The sequence below is a fragment of the Trachemys scripta genome, chromosome 7, assembly GCF_013100865.1.
Source record: "Trachemys scripta elegans isolate TJP31775 chromosome 7, CAS_Tse_1.0, whole genome shotgun sequence".
Taxonomy (NCBI): Eukaryota; Metazoa; Chordata; order Testudines; family Emydidae; genus Trachemys; species Trachemys scripta.
In genome coordinates, this window is record NC_048304.1 from 112,578,967 (window position 1) to 112,600,467 (window position 21,501).

At 39.3% G+C, this 21,501-nt stretch overlaps 1 protein-coding gene across 1 annotated transcript in view; it reads left to right on the plus strand.

Annotated features, from left to right (window-relative positions):
- HSPA12A (heat shock protein family A (Hsp70) member 12A) overlaps positions 1–21,501 on the plus strand; it is an 80,286-nt gene that overhangs the window by 23,959 nt on the left and 34,826 nt on the right. The window contains exons 2-6 of the mRNA XM_034775837.1: positions 769–854; positions 6,003–6,130; positions 14,580–14,766; positions 15,552–15,656; positions 18,537–18,653. Of these exons, the coding sequence (XP_034631728.1) occupies positions 769–854; positions 6,003–6,130; positions 14,580–14,766; positions 15,552–15,656; positions 18,537–18,653 (623 nt within the window). The remainder of the gene's footprint in view (positions 1–768; positions 855–6,002; positions 6,131–14,579; positions 14,767–15,551; positions 15,657–18,536; positions 18,654–21,501) is intronic.

The window sequence follows — 21,501 nt, forward strand, 5'->3', positions numbered from 1 at the left end:
GTTTGCAGGAATTCTCAAATTTTAACTGTAAGATATTAGTGGAGGTGCACATAGTACCAGCTCTTTGTGTCTGCTGAGATTTCTGAATAATGTTGCATTAAAAAATGATGCATAATATGGGAGGGCACTCAACCAGGGAACTCAAATAAACTTTCAAAACCAAAATCACAACTTTGTAAACTGTGGCATCAGTGGAGATACTAGAAGCGATTGTCCAGTTTAAGGCTTGCTATACCAGATTACTTATGGGATTTGGATGAACTGTGTGGATTCATCAGAAGATTCAAATAATAAATTAGCTGTCAGTACAGCCCCCACCTGACTTGGAACACATGTCAACTAGTAGATCTTCAAAAGAACCAGCAATATTTTTAATACACCGCTACCTCGATACAATACAACCTGATATAACATGAATTCGGATATAACATGGTAAAGCAGTGCTCCTTGGGGATGGGGCTGTGCACTCCGATGGATCAAAGCAAGTTCAATATAACGCTGATTTTTTGGCTCCCGAGGACAGCGTTATATCGAGGTAGAGGTGTAGTTTATAAAACCAAAATAATATACCATAATTATTCATAGAGCCTGTTTTTATAGAATTTACCTTCTTTATGTTTGCTTTAATGGTAGGATTGTCACAACAGACAAACTGTGCACTGGTGGAGAGAGCAAACTACTCTTATACTGACCTACTTATTCTGCTGCATAGACATTTTTGTATGCTCCAATTGCTGAAGAGTTTTCTTTTCTTTCATTTTCTTTCAGATGCAGTTTCCACACCTGCTTACTCATCCCCGGCTAAAAGTTTAGGAGACCCTGGAATAACACCATTGTCTCCATCTCATATTGCGGTAAGAAATATAGGATATATGTTGGACAGTGCATTGACATTATTTTCTCCTGCCTGTCCCACCTATTAGAACTCAGGACTCCTGACTCCTCAGTCTCCTGGTCATCAGTTACAGAACTCACGGCTTATATACAGAAAGTTAAAGGAGCAATTCCACTAGCTCAAGAAGAAGAGATAAAGTATGAAATCCTGGTCCCATTGACGTCAATGGGAGTTTTGTCATTGACTTCAAGGGGGCCAGAATTCCATCCAAAATATATAAGGACAGATGTAGAGGAAGGTGACACTCATCTGCATAAGCCCGTCCACTACCACTACAAAACAATCCCTTCTATCCCCACCTTTGTCATTCTCTTGCTGTCTGATCTTGAGCAAACACTGAAATATTCCCCGTTCTCTGAAAAGTGACTTATATAATAATGGGATCTCAACACATATGCGTCACTCTCTCTGTTCTATCTCTCTCTCCCTCTCTCATAACAAAGAAAAATAAAACATTTACAATTGCCTGAGGGGAACACCCTAAGTGGTCAGGAAAAGTTCCATTAAAGAATGATTCTTTAACCTATCTTAACTTCCCCTCACCTCCTGCTCCACAAGCACAAATCACATTAATTTATTTGACATATTCCACCCCTTATAGCTAAACCCCAGGGATTGCCAACACAAGTACAGTAGAACCTCAGAGTTACAAACATCTCATGAATGGAGGTTGTTCATTACTCTGAAATGTTCGCAACTCTGAACAAATTGTTATGGTTGTTCTTTCAAAAGTTTACAACTGAACATTAACTTAATACAGCTTTGAAACTTTACTATGTAGAAGAAAATGCTGCTTTTAACCATCTTAATTTCAATGAAACAAGCACAGATACAGTTTCTACCTTGTCAAATCTTTTTTTAAAATTTCCCTTCATTTTTTTAGTAGTTTACGTTAAATACAGTACTGTACTGTATTTGTTTTTGTCTCTGCTGCTGCTTGATTGCGTACTTCCGATTCCTAATACGTTCGTAACTCCGGTGTTCGTAACTGTGAGGTTCTACTGTAACGCAATGCACATTCTACTGTAATGCACTACACATTCTACTCACAAAACAGCGGTGCTCGGAACGTGTCACTGCCATTGTAGAATCCCTTCCCCAGCTTCGCCTGGCTTTGCATATCAAGTTCAAAGCTGCTAATACTTACCTAAAGGTTTTTCACAGCTCAGCCCCTGCTTAGATTTCTGCATTCTTTTCCACGGCTCCATAGTCCAACTCTCCCACTCTTTGCCTCTTCCTCCTATCTGTCCTGTGAATGCACTACTTCTGCAAAGTCTTTTAATGGTGTGCCAGTGAAGTGTATAATTAGAGAAATCAAGGGTAAGAATCCTCAAAGTTTGAGATTAGTCCTTCATCAGGTCATCCCTGGTGTGGCTCTTTTCTGTGTTCTCTGTTGTAAATAGGAAGCCCCTGGAGGCAGGGTCTTAGTTATTTACAGCACAGACTACACTGACATTGTTCTGTAAAATGTAAAGGGCTTGTGGGGGAATGTCATTTTCTAGACTAAGAAGGCATAATTTTATAGAAGGGAAGATCGGGTAGCCCATTGTGTGAACTGAGTAATACATTTTCCAGAATGCCCAAACATCATTAGCCCTATGCAGCCAGCAGTGTTTCCGAACAGCTCTCTGAAAACATCCAGATGCCTGATACTCAGTTTACCCACCAAATCTTCACGTTTCTGAACTCCAAGACCTTACTCCTAATCACCAACCTCCAACAAGTCCCGGCACCTAGGTGGTCCTTGAGGGAGTCAGTTACTAGGATCCAGGGGCTTCAATGAAAGAAGGAATGGTGGGTCTGAATATCTACTGAATATGGAGACCCTTGAATCAGAATATCTCAAAATAACCGCCTGTTTGTCCATCCCTATTTCAGGGTGGGTAAAAGCTGATTTAAATCAAATCAATCAGATTTTAATAAAAAATAAATCTAATTTAAATAAAAATATTTTTTATTTAAATTAAATACAGGTGTGTTTATTTTTTTACAATGAACTATTGAAAATTTTGAAATTGACAATCTAGGTTAGGGCCTGAATTTATTATAATCTGTTAAAATCATTTACATTAAATACAAATAATAATATTAAGCAGAACATGTATGCTGCCAAGTTTTAAAGAAGGTCAAAATACTGAATTGGTGGAAGTTGCTGGCTAAGCATCTGAAACCAGGGTTTGTTGAGGTGCTAACCCAGCTTTTTGACAGCAATAACCTCTTCTGCAGGCTGAGAGAGAATATTTCCTTCATCGCTGTTTATTCAGCTAGTTCAGTTCAGTGACTAGTTCATTCAAAGCTAAGAAACCAATTGGGAATTGAAAAAGCTTGTTTTTCTCTTCTAGTATATGAATAAAAACTAAGAGAGGAGGAGATCTACTATCTTGAAGGACATTGTGATAAGAAATAATCAGTTCAATTCACTAACTACAGATAATACTTCCTTTGTTTACTAAATCAGCTAGTTTTAAATGCAAAATGTGTTTGGATAAACTTTTTGTCTTATGCAGTCAGATTTTATATAATCCAAAACATAAAATTCTGTTTTTGTGCATTTTTAATTAAATTTTAATTTCCACCCAAATAGAACTCAACTCAGATCAGAAGTAAAAAATCATCATCTAGTAAATAAATAATGCATCATTCACCATTTTCTAACATAATAAAAATGTAAAAATTAAGAATTTGAATAAATGTAGGTTACGCTCTCTAACTGCATTAAAAAATGTGTATGGATATAGTGTGTTCTCCTGGTTAGCACTGCATTTCACGTAAAGGTTATCTTTAGTTGCAAATCAACATGTTTTAACAGTTACCAGCCGATAGGAATCACCCTTTCTTTAGGAAAATAACTAAAAAATACAAATGCAAAACATGATTAAAATTGATTATTTAAATTAAAGTTTCCTGCTTGTGGATTGAAATCATAATTAAAATTGGTGATTTAAATTGCTTTGATTTAAATCAATCCACCCAGCCGTATTTAAAGCCTCATTTGATAAGAGGCCAAATGTTTCCATGTTTTGTGCATCAATGAGATGGCTAGTTCTTCATTCCATTTGGCTTTTGATGATGGGTAAGTGGCAAAGGGCGTAGAAAGTTTAAATCACAGTTAAGGAACCAAGCATCTGTATGTAGACTAAATCTCTTTAAGCTTGTCCCTTTGGACAATTTAGTAAAGTATCATTTGCTATATACATTTTGTTAATTATGCTGTAGTTTGCAACTACAGTTTACTGTGACAATTGCCTTACTCCTTGCAGTCAGCTGTAAAGGGCTGATAAAATTGTTACTGAGAGTAGCACAGTACACAAAAAGGTGATTAGTATAAGAGTAAAAAGCGATACTAGTATAAGAGTGTTTATGTTCTGATGTGTTTACTATGAATCTCTCAGTGGAAGTTGTGTGATATCGTTTAAGTATTTGCAATGATGGGTTTGCAAAAAAGAGAATACCTGGCTGGAACTGGGACATAAGCTCAACCTAAATTTTCAGAAGTGACTAGTGATGTTGGGTGCTCAACTGGAGACACTTTCAAGAGGCCTGATTTTTCAGAGTGGGTGCTTTAGGAGTATCTGAAGTTAGGCACCAAAATGACTTGCCAGTTTTGAACATTTAGGACAAGAACTTCTGTGAGTGGTCATCTTCCAGGTTTTTTAAGCTGAACAATCTAATTGATGGTGTCCCTTTAAAATGTAATAAAAACATAGGCTGTGTCTATAAAGTATTTTGACACACCCCTGAAGGGAAGGCACTAATAAGTGCAAGGTGTGTATATATATTCTGGAGGCGCTGGTTGCAGTTCATAGTTAAGGTTGAATTAAGTTTTGCATTTTGTATACAATACAATATATTTCCATATCCATGGTGGCAACATCTATGGCCAAATGGTAGAACTATGTGATAAATGGTAGAAACATACAATGAGTAAAATTTGATCATGTACCTCGCTTAAACTCTGCTCATGAATCTATCTCTGCCAAGATTTATTCCATCAGTCCAGCTCCCTGAGCAGCTTCAAATAGCTGCCTTTTTCTTTAAAAAAATATCAAACTGCCACAAAAATATTTCTTCCTATTTCCTACAAAACGACAGTGGCCCAGGGCCCAGAACAACCAATATTCAGCTTCATGCCAGTAAATAAAGGCCTGATATTTCATAAGTGCATAAAGCTAGGAATGGGGGCTGTATGCCAGAGGAAAGGGGAGAATCTTGCTTTTCCTGTGGGACTCTCCACACTTGCTTCTATGGATAGAAAAGCTGTTTAAAGATGTTTTTAGAGATGCTTTCAATTCATTAGTTAAACATTTTCTCTCCTCTTAGTCTTGTCAAACTAAACTGATGGTAACTAAGGCCCATGGATTTACAGGCAGAGGGATAAGCAGCAGGATAGTAGAATTAGTTCCAGTACAATCTCTAGAATGTTTCCAGAATAGGTTTTCCATAAAAGATGCAGCAATAGGTGATGCTGTGGTGCAGTATAAAGCTTTACTAGCAGTTATTGGGTTGGCCTGCACACCTTCCTCCTGGCTTCACCATTTCTGAGCAGTCTTACCAACCCAGACTCATGCTTATATAACTTTTTAAATCTACTTTGTATTCCATGTATGGTATCACTAGAGGGTGACCAGATGTCCCAATTTTATAGGGACAGTCCCGATTTTTGGGTCTTTTTCTTATATAGGCCTCTATTACCCCTCACCCCTTGTCCCGATTTTTCACACTTGCGGTCTGGTCACCCTATATCATTCTCATGTATTCCATATATGATACACAGAGGTATAACATGTTTTTCAGTTAATACATTTCTGAAAGTCTGGTAGCTAGCCATGTAGGTCTCAGCTATTACTGGAAGTAAACATGAAAGGATTTCTGATTCATTTGGATTTGTGTGAAAGGTACCAGAATTAACTGTTAGTTTGGATGTACATTGCATTTCCATGCCCAATAAGGGATGTAACCTACTGATATGGTTCTGGGAGACCGCACTTTTCTGCAGGAGACAGATGAATGCTTTGCTGCAGTTCAGAGCCGCTGAAAGGTAGGGCAGATTACAATTCCGTCTCTAAACAGTGACTCAAAATCTGTTATGTTTCTGTTATTTTAACAGAAGGACTCTGATGCAAATGACGCTGTAGAGCAGTCATTCCTTGTTGTTGTGGCTATTGATTTTGGCACGACATCCAGTGGCTACGCCTACAGCTTCACCAAGGAGCCAGAATGTATTCATGTAATGAGGTAAGGGCTGCATTGCAGCACTGAGCTCCTGATGGTGACAGTGTATATTATCTGCAGTTGCTACATCTGAGGTCAGCATGGGTTTGGAGTGACTGGATTTGTATACAGCCAACAATGTGAAAACCCCCTTTCATGGTGAAAATTTCTCTTATGTCCCTATCTTATTTTAGTTGCTTTAATCATAAACATAAACATGTTCTCTGAGACTTATTGCTCAGCTTTATAAAATAGTGTGAACTAAAGGAGGAATCTGCTGGCTAAGTTTACAGAAGCATTCCGGGAGCAGTTATAACTGTGGAGGTCGTGACTTTCTTATCCACATTAACATAATGAACCATGCATATTTATAAAAGTAATAATGGCATTTCTCAAAGTGCCTAATAGAGAAATCACTGCACATGGGGTGGTGCAAGGCCCTTGTCCTTTTGCCTCAAATCATACAGAATTTGGCAAGTACAAGCTGGCATATCTGCACATCTTATTATTTAGAAACCTTGGGCAAAAATTTCCAAGGTCCCTAAGTCCCATTTTCAAAATAGACCTAGATACCTAGGAGCTTGTCACTTCTGAAAATGTGACTTAGGCCCCTAAGTCACTTAGGGCCAGATTTTCCAAGGTGTTCAGCACCCACAGTTGGAGACAGATTTTCAGAAATGTTCAGCTCCCAATTAGGCATGTAAATTAAGAGGCCAGATTTGCAAAAATGCTCAGCTGGATGCATTTGAAAATCTGGTCACTAGGCGCTTTTGAAAACTTTACCCCTCATCTTTCCACATTGCAGAATGGTGTGGGGGAGAGGGGGTTAAGAGAGCTAAGAACAATGATGGTTACTGCTAAGGGTGTCCTTAAATATTTTCAAACGGAAGAGAAGCATTTAAGCTGAAATACCATTGCTTTATGATGCTCTAATTAAATTTTAAGAAATGGTGCAGTTTGCAGTTCTGAACAGTAGGTGCACCCTAACTGAAATAAGTAGGAGAAAGTTGTGAATGTTCATTTAAAGGGGCAAAGTTTACCTCTCCTAGCATCTCAGTCGGAGGAAGTGGATAGAGAGAGAGAAGGTTCTACCAGGGAAGCAGAGTGGCTATGACTCTCCAAGGTCAGCAGCAAGGAATCAACCAGTTGCAGTGACCATTGAACACCACAACTGACTTAAAAGGGGGGGGGGAAGTCTATAAAAATAAGACACACCTTAAGATGCCCCTTCCGCTGGAGGTGCAAGGAGGCAAATGGCATAAAGCTAGCTAAGCTAGGGATTCCCCAATATCCCTGGACTCCCTCTTCCCCTGTTATGGCAACTTTCCATCTGGAGCAGGGCAAAGGGGATGTGGTCTTCTCAGTCGAATGGTGCATCCGTGAGTCAAGTAATGTAGATGTCTAAGGTATGGCCACTTAACCTAAATTATGCCTGCATACAGTTGTGCACACAACATTGTTTTGACTGAGGTTATTTGCACCCACAAATTGTTGGTTCAAAAACAGAGGCCAGTGTTTGAAGATTTGGGCCATTTACATTTATTACTTTCTTTTTGCCATGAACCCTGGTAATGTAATGTTAAGGTTGTTAAGCATTCAAAAGTCAGAAAATGCGAAAGTGAAGCTTAATTCTACCACTGATATGCATGTATGCATACAAAATAGCTATTAGTTATGTGATTACATATTGTTTCTCAAATAATATAATGCAATACAACTTTTCCCCCTACAAATTTGATACGTATGCATCTAATAATGTGATCACAAATATAGAATATCAGGGTTGGAAGGGACCTCAAGAGGCTATTTAGTTCAACCCCCTGCTCAAAGCAGGACCAATCCCCAGGCAGATTTTTGACCCAGATCCCTAAATTGCCCCCTCAAGGATTGAGCTCACAACCCTGGGTTTAGCAGGCCAATGCTCACATCACTGAGCTATCCCTCCCTACAGATAAAGACTACTGTGATGGATGCAAAAAAGGAAAAGAGCACTGGAAAATGAGTTCCTTAGGAAAAGTTTTGTTTTCTTTTTTCATTTTCCATAACAAAATTGACTTCAGTCTTACTAAAACTATCTTTCTTTAAAGAAAAGAAAAGGTAAATTGTATCCTTGTGCAGAGACCAAATTATGGGAAATTTCAGCCCTAAAGGTAAATGGTTAGGACAGTTGAGTGTATGAAAGTATTAACTATAGCAATCACTTTTGGCATGAGGCAACTTACTATTCATCTTTCTGGAAGTCTGAAAATTGGAGTAGAAAGGGCTACAGTGCTGCTAACCAAATGTGACATGCTGTAATTCTTCTAAGCAGAGAAGCTATCTGCAGATTGTCCTGATTGTGCACTCAACGTCTGTGGACAGTTTGTAAAAAGCCTTTCTGCCCCATTCATCAATGGTCCTTCAAGAAACCCCACAATGCAATTCATGAAAAGGTACTTGGTGCTACCAGTTGGGGACAGGTAAATACCAAGCATCAGAGAGAAGTATGGGAGGCAGAATTGGATCCATATTTAGTAGTAAGTTTGCAATTTTTGACAGTAAATTAGTTTTAAAATGAAAAATTAAATTCTTAATTTTAATTGTTAAAATAGGGATCTGGATGAAATATTGAGGATGAGGAAGAAACAGCATTTCTGAGATTGTACTTTAGTGATCCCAAACTGTGCTAACTACAGGGCCATTCTTACAAAACCATAGCACAGTGCTGCCTGCAGCCCACTGCTGTTTAGCATCTTTAACTAAGTCTGTAACATACTGTGGAAATTTTAGGTAGTGACACCATCCAAACTTTTAGGCCCAAAATTTGACCTGTTGTATCTTAAGTCCTCAACCTGCATTTGGACCCGCACCCTGTACTTGTGCAGAACCCAGTTAAAAGCATAGGGCTCCATCCAGCTGCAGAGGTCTGCCAGTGCAGATGTTATTGCAGGGTTAGACAATTAAAAAGTAGTTGCTGTACAACTGATGGAAAATACTCTCCAAATCCTAAATATCACTTTACCACTCACCTGCTGAGAAATTATTTTGTATAGAACCTAGAGAAATCCAGTGCCAACCAAGGGAACAACATGCTGTTATGGTGACATGGATCTATGTAGACATTATGTTACATGCTAGTGCAAAACAAGGAATAAAGGAAGAAGCCATGTTTCTTTCAAGCTAGAAAGAACAAGTTTAAAAGTTTACCAAATCGGAAGGACAAAATTTGAAGGAAAATAAAGGTGGTTGTGGCATAACTAGTATTTTAATAACAAGAACACTTACAAAAATTACTGACTCTGTGCTTTCACCCATGAAGTTCTGATCAGAAAGTACATGAAATATGCTCTTGCCAGTAACTCATATCTATAGATTTCTACTTTCATTGTCTCTTAATTACTATAGAGAATTTGGGGGAAAGTGTTTCATGATCCCGTTCCAGCTATAACATGTTTATGAAATTATGAAGTTCAAGGAAAAAACGTAATTTTAAAAGGTTAAGAAGTTTGACAACCAGTAGTTCAGAGGGTATTAAGAAGCTCAAAATATTTACATAATTAGGGTTACAAGTAGTATAATTTACAAATATTTGAGCACAGGAAATGTCACTTCCAACTGAACCATTCTTGAGAATGTTTACATTAAAATGTAACACACCAGTGATACATTGTCCCCTCTCCTTGTTAAGAATCTTGGTTCTCTGCCTGTCTAAAATTGATCCTTTCCAGACACTTGGATTTCTGGCTACCTTCTAACAAAGCTGCTTTTCTGTAAAATGTCTCAAAGTAGTATCATTTTGACTTTCAACTAAAAATTCCTCCTTTGGTACAAGAGCAGACCACAGCGTTTCAATGATAGAGATTACTAGGTTACTGGATCTCAGCAGAATTGTGGCATGCTGTATGCATGGAAAATATAATTGGCAGGCAAACCAAAATGATCATTTTGACTCCAGTTATTTGTTGTAAGCTCCAATACTTGCAAACAAAGAAAAAATTTTAGGCACTGATCCAGCAAAGCACTTAAAGCATGTGCTTAATTTAAGTATGTAAGTAGTCCCATTGACTTCAGTGCTTCAAATTCAGCATGTGCTTAAGTGCTTTGCTAGATCAGTGTCTAATTTATCTTGATTGCATAATTTTAGTTTTGGTTTTACCGGTTACAATACTTCATGCCTGTAAAGTCCTATTAATTACTCAGTGTTTCTTTCGAGATATCGGTAAGGTCCTTACTGTAGCAAGCTCCCATTATAGGCTTCCACAGAGCCAGAATTTTCCTTAGTGAGTTAATGGCAGAATCATGAGTAGAACACAGGTAACCTAACTCAGTCCCTGGGACCACAGCTTCTCTTCGCTAGAAGAGAACAGATGCCATAAGAGTCTTTTTAAAGGCCTGTATTATTATTAAAGCTAAAGTCAAACTTCCCATTATATTTATTTATTGTCTCTTATATGTCTGAGCTGAGATGTAAATTGAGATTTTTAAAGCTGCCTGAGGGATTTGGAGGGCAGATTTCCATTAGCAACAATTGGGAATTGGGCATTTAAATCACCTAGGTGGCTTTGGAAATCTCAGCCATAATATGGAGTGGCATGCTGGGCTGCCAATTTAGCTGCAGCTTAAGTGTATTCAATCCAGAAAGAGGCATAATGCACCTGTCGATAAAGAAAATAAACATGACCGTCATTATCTAGCTCCTGAGTACATTTTCTATCAATGGAACTTTCCAGAAATGACTCAGAATGAATTATTCTCAAAATGATACCGTTCTGCTTCCCTGGACTTATATCTGGTGTGTGGGACTTTAACATTTTGGTTGAACAGTCTATTCTGTTCATATTGTCTACATCCCAGTGTTGGATTCTTATCTCTTCTATTACCTCAGACATTGGAGTCTTTTGCCTCCTTTAACATGTGACCCAAGATTTTGAAGTTCATCAGAGAAGCCCCAAGTGGCAAGGCACAAAAGATAAAATGAAAAATCAGAGCAGATCTTTTGCTACATGCCATTGCTCATTATTTTCTACTGCCAGGACTGATCAGCTGAGTGCCAGGTCAAATGTGTTGAGCAAAATCTCTCCTAAAGGATGGAGATGGACATCATTCCATTGCCCATCATAACTATTCTTCTTTCAGACCAGTGGGAGCGTCCCCTGAACTTTGCGGTAAATTTATGTACCGCGATCTTTCTCTGCTTGTCAGTGCACTGGTGTGATGAAGAAAAGTTGACTCTACCTTGTGCTCTCTTTCTCTAAACTGCTCACGGAGTGATACTTCAATAAGAACTGAGTTGTCAGTGATCCACTTTTTAAAAGGTCTTTAACTGGGAAAATGCTATAATTCTTTTTATATTTTAATTTGTTTTCCTAGGTTCAGTACTGCAACTCATATAAAATATACAATAGGTAAAACAAAGCATGCTAAATTGAATATACTCTTATATGCAAAGGAATTAGCTCAGCCTGTAATTAACATAGCCCAAAACTTCTATTACAAGACCCTGTTCTCAGTTGCTTATAACTTTGCCAAATGCTAACCGTTCAGGCTGAAATTTTCCATATCATGTCTGCCTCAAACTGGATTTTTAGCCCAATTCAGCAAAAATAGTTCAGCTGTCTTGGAGGATGAGCGTGAGGGAAAATACGTTGTTTTGCCATGTTAAAAAAAATGTACAACTTTTTGGTTGAAATCTCTAGTGTCCCCATGCTTTGGAGCAGAGACTTGAAAATTCACAGCAGGGGAGGCCTTGATGTCAGGGATGTGACTTTTTCTGTCCCCATGAAAATTTGCCCAAATTTGGCAAATTATAAGACTGAAAAGTCTTGGTTTGCACTTGCTCAGTAGAGATGGCTTAGAATTCAGTAGCTAAATTCTCCAAAGATTCCATCTACAGTCCCCTCATAGCCCCTGTGTGTGACTGGATTGCACCTGTGCTGCTATCCCCATAGAACAGATGCACATGCTTCATCCCAGGCTTGCAGGGGCTGAACAGGACTTCCCTTTAAATTGTTCCTCTAAGTGGCTGGGGGTTGATGTAGTGCCAGGCACAGGAACTGAGAGCAAGAAAACTGTCTCACTTGTGCTCCCACTGCTCCCTAAAGCTGACCAGCCGGGTCAGACAGTCTAGTCTGGTGCTTGATGGATGAGGAGAAGAAGAAAGGCAGAGAGACAATTGTAGAAGAGAGGCTTAGTCAAAAGCGTTTGCACTCCCTGTATGCATAACATTGACACGCAGTGCTGCTGATTCTTCTGAAAGGGAGAGGCCTTCTTTACATAACCATAAAATTACACAGAAAAAAGTAACATTATGGTCACAAAGTCATGCGCTCAAAATTTAGGAAATGCCAGAAATAAGATTGCTTGAGTAACCTCAAATTGGACTCCTTGTGTGTATGCATTATGATTAGGACTGCTTGAAAATTTGCCACTTAAACTGGTTCTTGACTGAAAATTGAGTGTTTAGCTAAACTAAATCCAAAATATTTCTTCTCAAAACCAGAACTACTCAGTTTGGAATTGTCATCTCAGTGCCTCATGGGAGTTGTTTGGGTGTCTTATGCTTCCAATTTCCTCTATGGGCTGTGTTCCCCAGATAGACTATATCTCCCACAATGCACCATGTCCAGAGACTCCCATGATGCACCATGGCAACTCTGCAAGAGGGGACACTGTGGTACATCCTGAGGGAACATAGCTTGGCCTGGGAGCCAAGGCACCTGAAAATACAACTCTTGTGAGGCCCCCCAGCTGCTTGTTTCCCCCCCACCTACCCTCCAAAAAAGTCAAAATTGTCCACAGGGGAAAATACCTTATTTTTCAACCAGCTCTAATTATGATGCAGTCTTTTATTACATGTTTACCCACAGGTTCCCTGCCTCTTTCAGTGCACAGGGTATACACTACTCATATATATAGGTAGTTATTCAATATTTCTTTTTATCCTCTTCGGCCATACCTTATTTTGCACACACCATCCAAATCTGCACCGAATGTAAAACTATTAATTTCCTTGTGGGTAAGGGTACGATTCTGTCATGGAGGTCACAGATTCCGTGACTTTCTGGGACCTACGTGACTTCACTGGGGCAGGGCTGGAGCAGCTCTCAACCCTGGGGCCACCAGAGTAGCTGCTAGGATTGGATTAGCCCCCCTGAAGCTGCTGCAGCAGCTGGCTGGCAGTCAGCCCCAGGGTCACCGAAGCAGTTGGCTGGCAGTCCGATCCAGAGGCACTGGAGCAGTGGCCCAGGGCTGAAGCACTGGCTGGGGTTGGGTCAGCCACTGCGGCAGGAGCAGCAGTGGGACTGGGGCAGCTGCTGGAGGTCAGCCCCTGGCAGTACTCCGACTGTTAGGTGTCTTCCCCGCCCAAGAGTATTTTTAGTAAAAGTCAGGGACAGGTCGTAGGCTTCCATGAATTTTTGTTTATTGTCCGCAACCTGTCACTGACTTTTACTAAAAATACTCGTGACAGAATCTTAACCTTACTCATAGGCTTTTCTGTGGTGTTTTCACCGTGATATGTGGGTGCTTTAGAAACATTAATGAATTGATATTCACAACCCCCTGGGAGGTAGGGATTTATTATTATGCTCATTTTGCAGATGGGCAACTGAGGCACAGAGAGGAAGACTAACATTGTGTACTCTCGTTTTGGATGCCCAAATTGAGATGTTGAGGGTGTTATTTTTAAGAATATTTATCATTTTTATAGCACATTTTGCTTAAAACATGGCTCCCATTAACTTCAATCGCAGCTATGAGTGCTCAGCTCTTCTGTAAATATGCCCTCTAAGGTTTCAAACAAGGTACCCAGAAAATGAGGAACACACAATCAGTGGCCAGCTGTGAAAAGTTTGTTTTAATTGACTTGTCCAGCATCAAAAAAGAACTCTGTGGCAGAGGCAGGGATAGAATCCAATTCTCCATGGTGGCATTTGACTGGATGGGATTTCCTTGATGGGGTCTTGTGGAAATGGTAGTAAATGATCATGTATTTAAAGGCTATATTATAATACATATTGACAAGGGGGCTGATTTAAGGTTGCCTGGGAAACAACAACTTTGGCATTTCCTAACTTCTGAGTGCTTGGCTTTGCAACCTTAGTGTTCTTTTGTAGTGGGTTTTTTTGTATATAATATATATTTCATTTGTTCATTATTTTATTGACTTTCGATGATCTTGATACTGTTGTCCCCTTGTTACTCCCGTGTAGCTCACATTATGGGAGTTATATACCCATCAAGGGAAGGATATAACTATACTGTTGAAAATTTCATGACCATGTGTGAAGACTGTTAAAAGTCTGGAACAAAGTTTTCTTGGATGTGAATAAACATTCACTTTTGGCCTAAAGAGGATTCAGATCCAAGTCTGCGCATGTGAAATTCTTGTGTGTAACCCACTGCCAGATCCAGCTTGCTTACACAATGCACTAATAAGCATATCGTTATGAATGTTAATTATCATTAGTTTGAAGCTGGTTCACCTTTTTCATAGGCGATGGGAAGGTGGAGATCCTGGTGTATCCAATCAGAAGACTCCAACTACTATCCTCTTAACGCCAGAAAGAAAGTTTCATAGCTTTGGTTATGCAGCAAGAGATTTCTACCATGATCTGGACCCCAATGAATCCAAACATTGGTTATATTTTGAAAAGTTTAAGATGAAGCTACACACCACTGGTGTAAGTAATAACTGAGCTCTTCTTCAATGGTTTTTTATACATAACTAAACATATTTTTATATTGGCCATGCCGAATTTCTTTAGAAATTATGAGCCAGGCATGGAGCACCAGCATTCGTACTTGTACAAAAAAATTGATTTGTTTATTAAGTAAAACTTGTAACGTAATGCCTACTGCTTTATTTTGCTTCCCTCCGCCAGCAACAAACATTCTTCAACATGTTAATTAATGCCATTCTAAACCTTGGCAGTTGCCTCTCCTAGACCATCCTGTCCTGTCTTGGTTTTTTTGAGTGAGAGAGAGCCTGTCTAAGACCTATGCACCACTGAAGCCCTATTCTGAGGGTGTTAAGAGGAACTTAAGAGCTACATAGCTGTAAGGGCGACCCTCTGCACGGGAGTGAATTCACCTTTAATACTTGGTGGTATATTCCAAAAGGAAGACATGTTACTATTTGACTGCGTGCAGTTTCATGGCTGCAATTAATTGCAGGTGAAATTTATGCAAATGAGATATTTAAATATCCACATATCAAGTTCTGCCTACAACAATTTGTAGCCACAACTGATGGGTACAAAAAACCTGACCTGTAAAAAACAGCAAAATATCACAATCCAGGAAATCCCCGTGGTTGGTTAGACCCTCTCCAAAAAAAAACTAGGAAAAAAAACCAAAACAATGTACATCAGTTTTCCTAAGCAGGTGGGTCCCAGCAAGGAAGAATTCCCTTCCCTCAAGCAATGGGAAATGAATTTAACATTTACCTCTTATTTTCTTCCTTTAGAATCTCACCATGGAAACAGATCTGACAGCTGCAAATGGGAAAAAAGTCAAAGCACTTGAAATATTTGCTTACGCCCTGCAGTTCTTTAAGGAACAGGCATTAAAGGTAAGGAAAATACTCCCTTTATCCAGCTCTCTATATTTATAACTAGCACAAATGCTGGCCCAACAATTTTAACCGTGCTTCAGCTTCCAGCAGTGTTTGATGTAAACAAAGTGGGGCAGCTGTAGGAAGTCCAGGAAAGTTGGGGACTGTGAAAGGTCCTGGATAGCCGTAAGTGATTTCCTTCCTTACAGAGAGAACAAGAGGATGTATCGGTATCAGCGCAATGCAGAGACTGAATGTTCTCTCAATGGAATGATGCTTTTACACCTATTATTTTCTCATCAAGGAAAATCATCTTGTATTTGGCATTTGCCTGAACAAAATATGATTAAAAATCTGAATACAGGAAACTCAGCGCTTGGCACTATCTGTATATGTAACTCTCCAGAAGTAATACATCTGAGAGCCACTTTTGGCTCTGTTCATTGTGTTTCTCCTGCTGCTGGGGCATTCCATATTCTGTACTCATTTAAAGGCTCTCTCCTGTCTAGGAGATTGTACTCTAACCTCTTAGGGCTATAACTCCTGTTGATCTTTGTTCACACAAAACTCCAGTTGCCTGCAGTGAGTAGTCAGAAGCAAGTCAAATGAGCAGGATTTGTCCCCTAATGGAGATGAATTTCCAAAGCTTTACTAGCTTTTAGCTGTATGATTCTTAGTCAGAGTCAAACAGCTAAACCTCTGTGCACCCTTTGGGTGAAATTCACCCCTATACAGATGCTCAAGTCCCCTATTTTGGGGGCATATATGGTGCCTTGACTTTGGTCTGGTTCTCTACATGGGGAAGACTTCACCCAGTTGCGAACAGAAAGCAGATGTTGTTTTTTGTCCCTTATAGAGAATGTTTATATATAAAAAATCTCACCAGCATTAGGGAGATACAGTATAGGCAACATCTGTTATAGCTTATTCTAATGTCTTGCCTCCCCTGCATCACTTCTACTTCAAACGTAAGTGCCCACCCTTTATGTTTTTGCTTTTTCTAATAACATGGCTGATGTTTATAGATAAGAAAGATGAAAGTGGTCTGGTTTCTTTGCAATAAAGAAAACAAAATTCCTAACATGAGCCTCACCAATTAGAGAGAATGGAATTGTATTCTCCCCTAACACATACTGAAAAACTGCAACTTCACACTTCCTGTAACTTGCTTCCTAGCTGAGGGTGAGGAGCTATATAGCATGTATTGTCCTACAAAAGACATTTCTTAGGTAAACAATTCATGCTACTGTATCCTTTTCTTGGGGTGCCCAAGACTGTGAGTTACTTTGTCACCCTCCTGACTCTGCGAGAGAGAGAGAGAGAGAGAGAGAGAGAGTTGTTTGTGCTTCACTAGGTGTCAGCTCCCTAACACCACCCTTTGCCTTATAGATAATAATCGGTGCACCCTAGCCCCTCTGAAAGCATCTTCTGTAGTATCCAGCCCATCACAGAAATGACCAGGTTTGCTGTCCTTAGGGGAACAGTATACCCACAGCTTGACTGGTACAGCTCAGGATCGTGAATTAAGAGCTGAATTCTGGACTCACATAAACCAGTGCAATCTGTATAGGGATTGCTAGGGAAGAATTTGTCCCTAAAGCTCCATTCAGGCAAGTGTCACTTAAACAGCCTCATTGTTAGATAGTTAACCTACTTTTTTCTTTGAATGGGATTAATTTATTCTCTTTGATTGTTATCTCTCTTCTTTATGGCTGCTCTGAGAGAAGACACCAGCCTGTCCCTACATTTTCAAAGCCATATTTAGGATTCCAACTACTTTGCTTTACTTTGACTCCACATGCAAATGTTAATGAGTCACAGAGCTGAGACCATACACAGCTTGGGGAAATTCCGAGCAAATGTGCATATTCTGGGGCACCGCACACAGTGACATGTACAGTTTTGCTCCGTTGCATCCTCTGGACTTGAACTGTTGTAAATAAGCAGAGTTCTATGATATGATGTTCTGCATATATGTGTAAAATAAGCAGTATAAATGGACCATTACTTTGCGTGTATAATAATCGGATCAAACAAAGTGTCCTGGTGATATCTGATCTCTGCTTTTTTGCCGCAAGTTTTGAACTGTATTGTAGCTAAGCAAACACAACACCTTGGGGAATTGCATATAGAAAAATGTTTTACATTCTAAAGGAGGTTGTTGTTTACCCTGTTTGGATGGAGATTTAAATAGGACATATAATAATGACATTTTACTTGGAACCTTTCCCAAAACATGTCACAAATATTCCCTAATCTGCAAATGGACTACAAGCTCTTTAAAAAAAAAGAAAAAAAAATGCTACTATTAAATGTTTGCTCAAAAGTAAATTTTTTTCAAGCCATCAACCGTCAAATGTTTTCAGATTTTTAGTAAGAGGAAATTACATTTGACTCTGTTTTTAAAAAATGGATTGATTTAAAGATGGGCAATGTATAAAGCAGCCATTGACAAATTCAGATTGTAAAATACGAGGTTTGTCAGTACTACAGCAAATAATTTGCTGTACATTAATCAGGGTGAAAGTGTGAATTCTTTAAAGTGTCTGCAAAGACCAGACTTTTACCATAAACATACATAAATACGCTGTTATGTTCAGCAAAACCTGAACTCCTTGTTGGAAAAACTAACGCTTCCTGTTCCACGTTAAGAAACGGCACCAAACCTTTCAATGGGCCTCCTGGAGAAGGCATGCTATAACCCCCAGTGTTGGTATGGTGAGCATTCTTGAAATGTCGGCTAGTGATTTAAACATTCTGACTTGTAATATAGACATAACATTAAAGAAATTATGAAAAGGGGAAGTTACCTTCTCCGGAGCCAGCCGAAAACAATATATACTTGTAAAACAGCTGGTGTCAATTTTACATCTGTCTCTGTGTTTTCATTTGGTTTAGGAGCTCAGTGATCAAGCTGGCTCAGAGTCTGAAAACTCTGAAGTAAGATGGGTCATAACAGTCCCTGCTATTTGGAAACAGCCTGCAAAGCAGTTTATGAGACAAGCCGCATACAAGGTAAGACTGTGAAATGAGAGAGAAGGAATAACCCCCTTAAATCTCTAGTAATTAGATTCACTCTAAAACATTTGTTCAGTATCACTAGCAAGATATATTCTGCATAAAAGCAGGCCAGAGAGCTATGAAATGGACTGGGTTAGAAACACTGGAGGGCTGAGCCGCCCAAAAGCAGTATGTATCAAGTGGTATGTTTTCACCCTAGTAGTTGCCTGAGCTATCTATCTAGATTCCTATATTGGCACCCATTATTGCAGCCTCTGATCCTTCAGTCATTCTGTGCCCAGGACTCCCACTGAACTCAGTGAGAGCTCTGCATATGGAACAGATGCAGAACTGAGGCCCAAGAACCAGACAATTTAAATATTAGTCACAGCTTTTTCTTAACTGTCAACACTGGCATCGTAACTAAAAAAATAAAGTAAGAAGAGGGAGGGCAGAAATCCTCCTCTGTGGAATTATTTCCCCTTTGCCCATATTCTCACGATAGGAATGATCTGGACAGCTTGGAGAGAAAATTAAATGCAGATACGAATTTCACTTCAGAAACAGATTATGTGCATTTAAAATACCCTGAAATCCTTTTAGAAAATTCATACAGTGTCTACCTGTCCTTTTATTTCAGACTCAGTTTGTGTCTTTGCTATGTTAGATGTACATATCCTTCTTTTCGTTAGGATACAGGGGTGTTGGAACAATTTATATAGTGGGGGTGCTGAGAGTCATTGAACCAAACTGTAAACTCTATATATGATGGAAACCGCTTCAAGCCAGGGGGAGCTGCTGCCCCGTAGTTCCAGCACCTATGTTTGGATCTTCATTTTGTATTTAATTTTTCTGGCCATTAAGAACTACATGTCCCAATGACAGCATTGCCAGTTTGTAAGAGCGCTAGGGGTACGCACGTAACCCCCCCCCCCAAAGCATTACAGGGAGGCACCCAAGTTTTTTGGACTCTGTTCTTCCTATCTCTAATGTTGAGCAACATTTTTCTTAACAGTCTTTATTGTGGGATTGCTAATCATAGTGCCAGAAGCAAAACACACTTAAAGTTCTGATGGAAGGACACAGTTATAGGTAAATCCGAAACACTAGAGACCCATCTGTTATCTATGTATGTTGTTGTCTGCCTGCTGTCTGTGTGCATGTGTCCTCATGAAATGGGAGCTATGTAAGAAGGATAGAGTAGCTCTATTGACATTTCTCATTTGTGGCACAGTGGAATGTTGTTGAATAGTGTCTGTGTCTGTGATTGTGTTGTTTTTTTTATCAGCAAGCTTGATACATAGTGAGGACTGATAGGGCTTTAAATGAGGATGTGTGAACAGCTGAAGAAAAATGAAAGGAAATGGAGAAATAATTGAATGTATCCTTAAAACATAAATTGACTCTTTAAACATGGAAATAGAACAACAAAAGATTCTTCTGCTTTGTAACTGTCTTGCAGTCTTATATATTCCCACTATCAGATCCACCCTGTTGCTCAAACCAATACTTGCAATGTTGTTGTTTTTTTAATAAGCCTCTGCTACTTAATATTGAAAAATGCAAGTATCTTAAAAATGAGGATTTGCTGCCACAAGAGTAACATGGTGTAGAAATAAGTAGAGGAAAGTATGAAGAGGTAACAAATGATCACTTTGTAATTGGAAATACTCTGCACTTTAGTTAGTCTAATATGGTGTGATGGTGGCTCAGATCAGTGAGCACTAGGGGGGAATCTGTCTGAGGGAGCTGGGGCAGGTGGTATAACAGAAGAAGTCTGAATATCTTGGGCAAAGAATAACTATATTCAGTCATTACCTCATAGTATGCAGTTTTGTAAGACAAAGTATTGAAAAGGATTTTGCAGTCTGTGGTAAAGGGCTTTTCTGCCCATCTCAGATGGGTTTCCAAGCAGAAGCTAAATATCCCCTGGAACAGTGAAAAAGGAGTAGAGGATATAACTCTGCTATGCTATGTCCAATATATGTCATAGAGATCCCCCTATTTCCCTGGCTCTGTTTATTCTTTCTTACCCAAAGATTGTGCAGTATAGTGATTATATACATTAAGGGGACTTATGGGCCCAACACTGCTGCAACTGAAATCAGCAAAAGTTTGCAATTAGCTCAAGGAGAGCAGGGCTAGGCCTGGAGCATGGGAGTAACATAAAATAGGCTTTCTCAGGACTTTGTAAATCTTATGCTATGTATGCCAGAAAGAGGTATTCCTGTTGTAGTACAGTAAAGGCCTCTCTGATGAAAAGATGAAAGCTGTCCAAACTATTTAATAGCATTTATGGTAAATTTCTAGAAGTGCGTTGTGTGTAATTAAATGAGAAATAGTGGCCAAAGCTTCTAGCAGTTTGTTGCTGTAATATGTTGCTTTGAGTGGCACTTGTAACCTCTGACTGTGCCCCTTCATACAAATGAAATTCAGGTGCAGTAGCCTGTTTATCAGGAGACTTTAATATTTCTAGTCGGGTGTCTCTTTTTAGTAGTGGCATTCTTCCAGCTCATGTTTCATTACAACTTCTTCAGGCACACTAAAGAAGGAGCGGACACTGCAGACTGGAATTTCTTTAACATGCCAGTAGAAATAAGGGTTAGGGAACGGGTTGGGGTGTGACAGGAATATGTGACTGCTGAAGCTGTAAAGTAAGGAAGTAAAGCACAGTATGTGAAATATGATCAGTGCAGAGCAAACTAGCCTGCAGATTTATAAACATCAGTTAACTGAGCAGTTATTTAGTGATGTTGTAAACATTGTTTCATTGTAGGTTCTATGAATCTCAATACTGTGTATTCGAGTCTCTCAAAATAGATTTGTAGTTTGATGACAGATAACAGGGAATACAATAAATTAC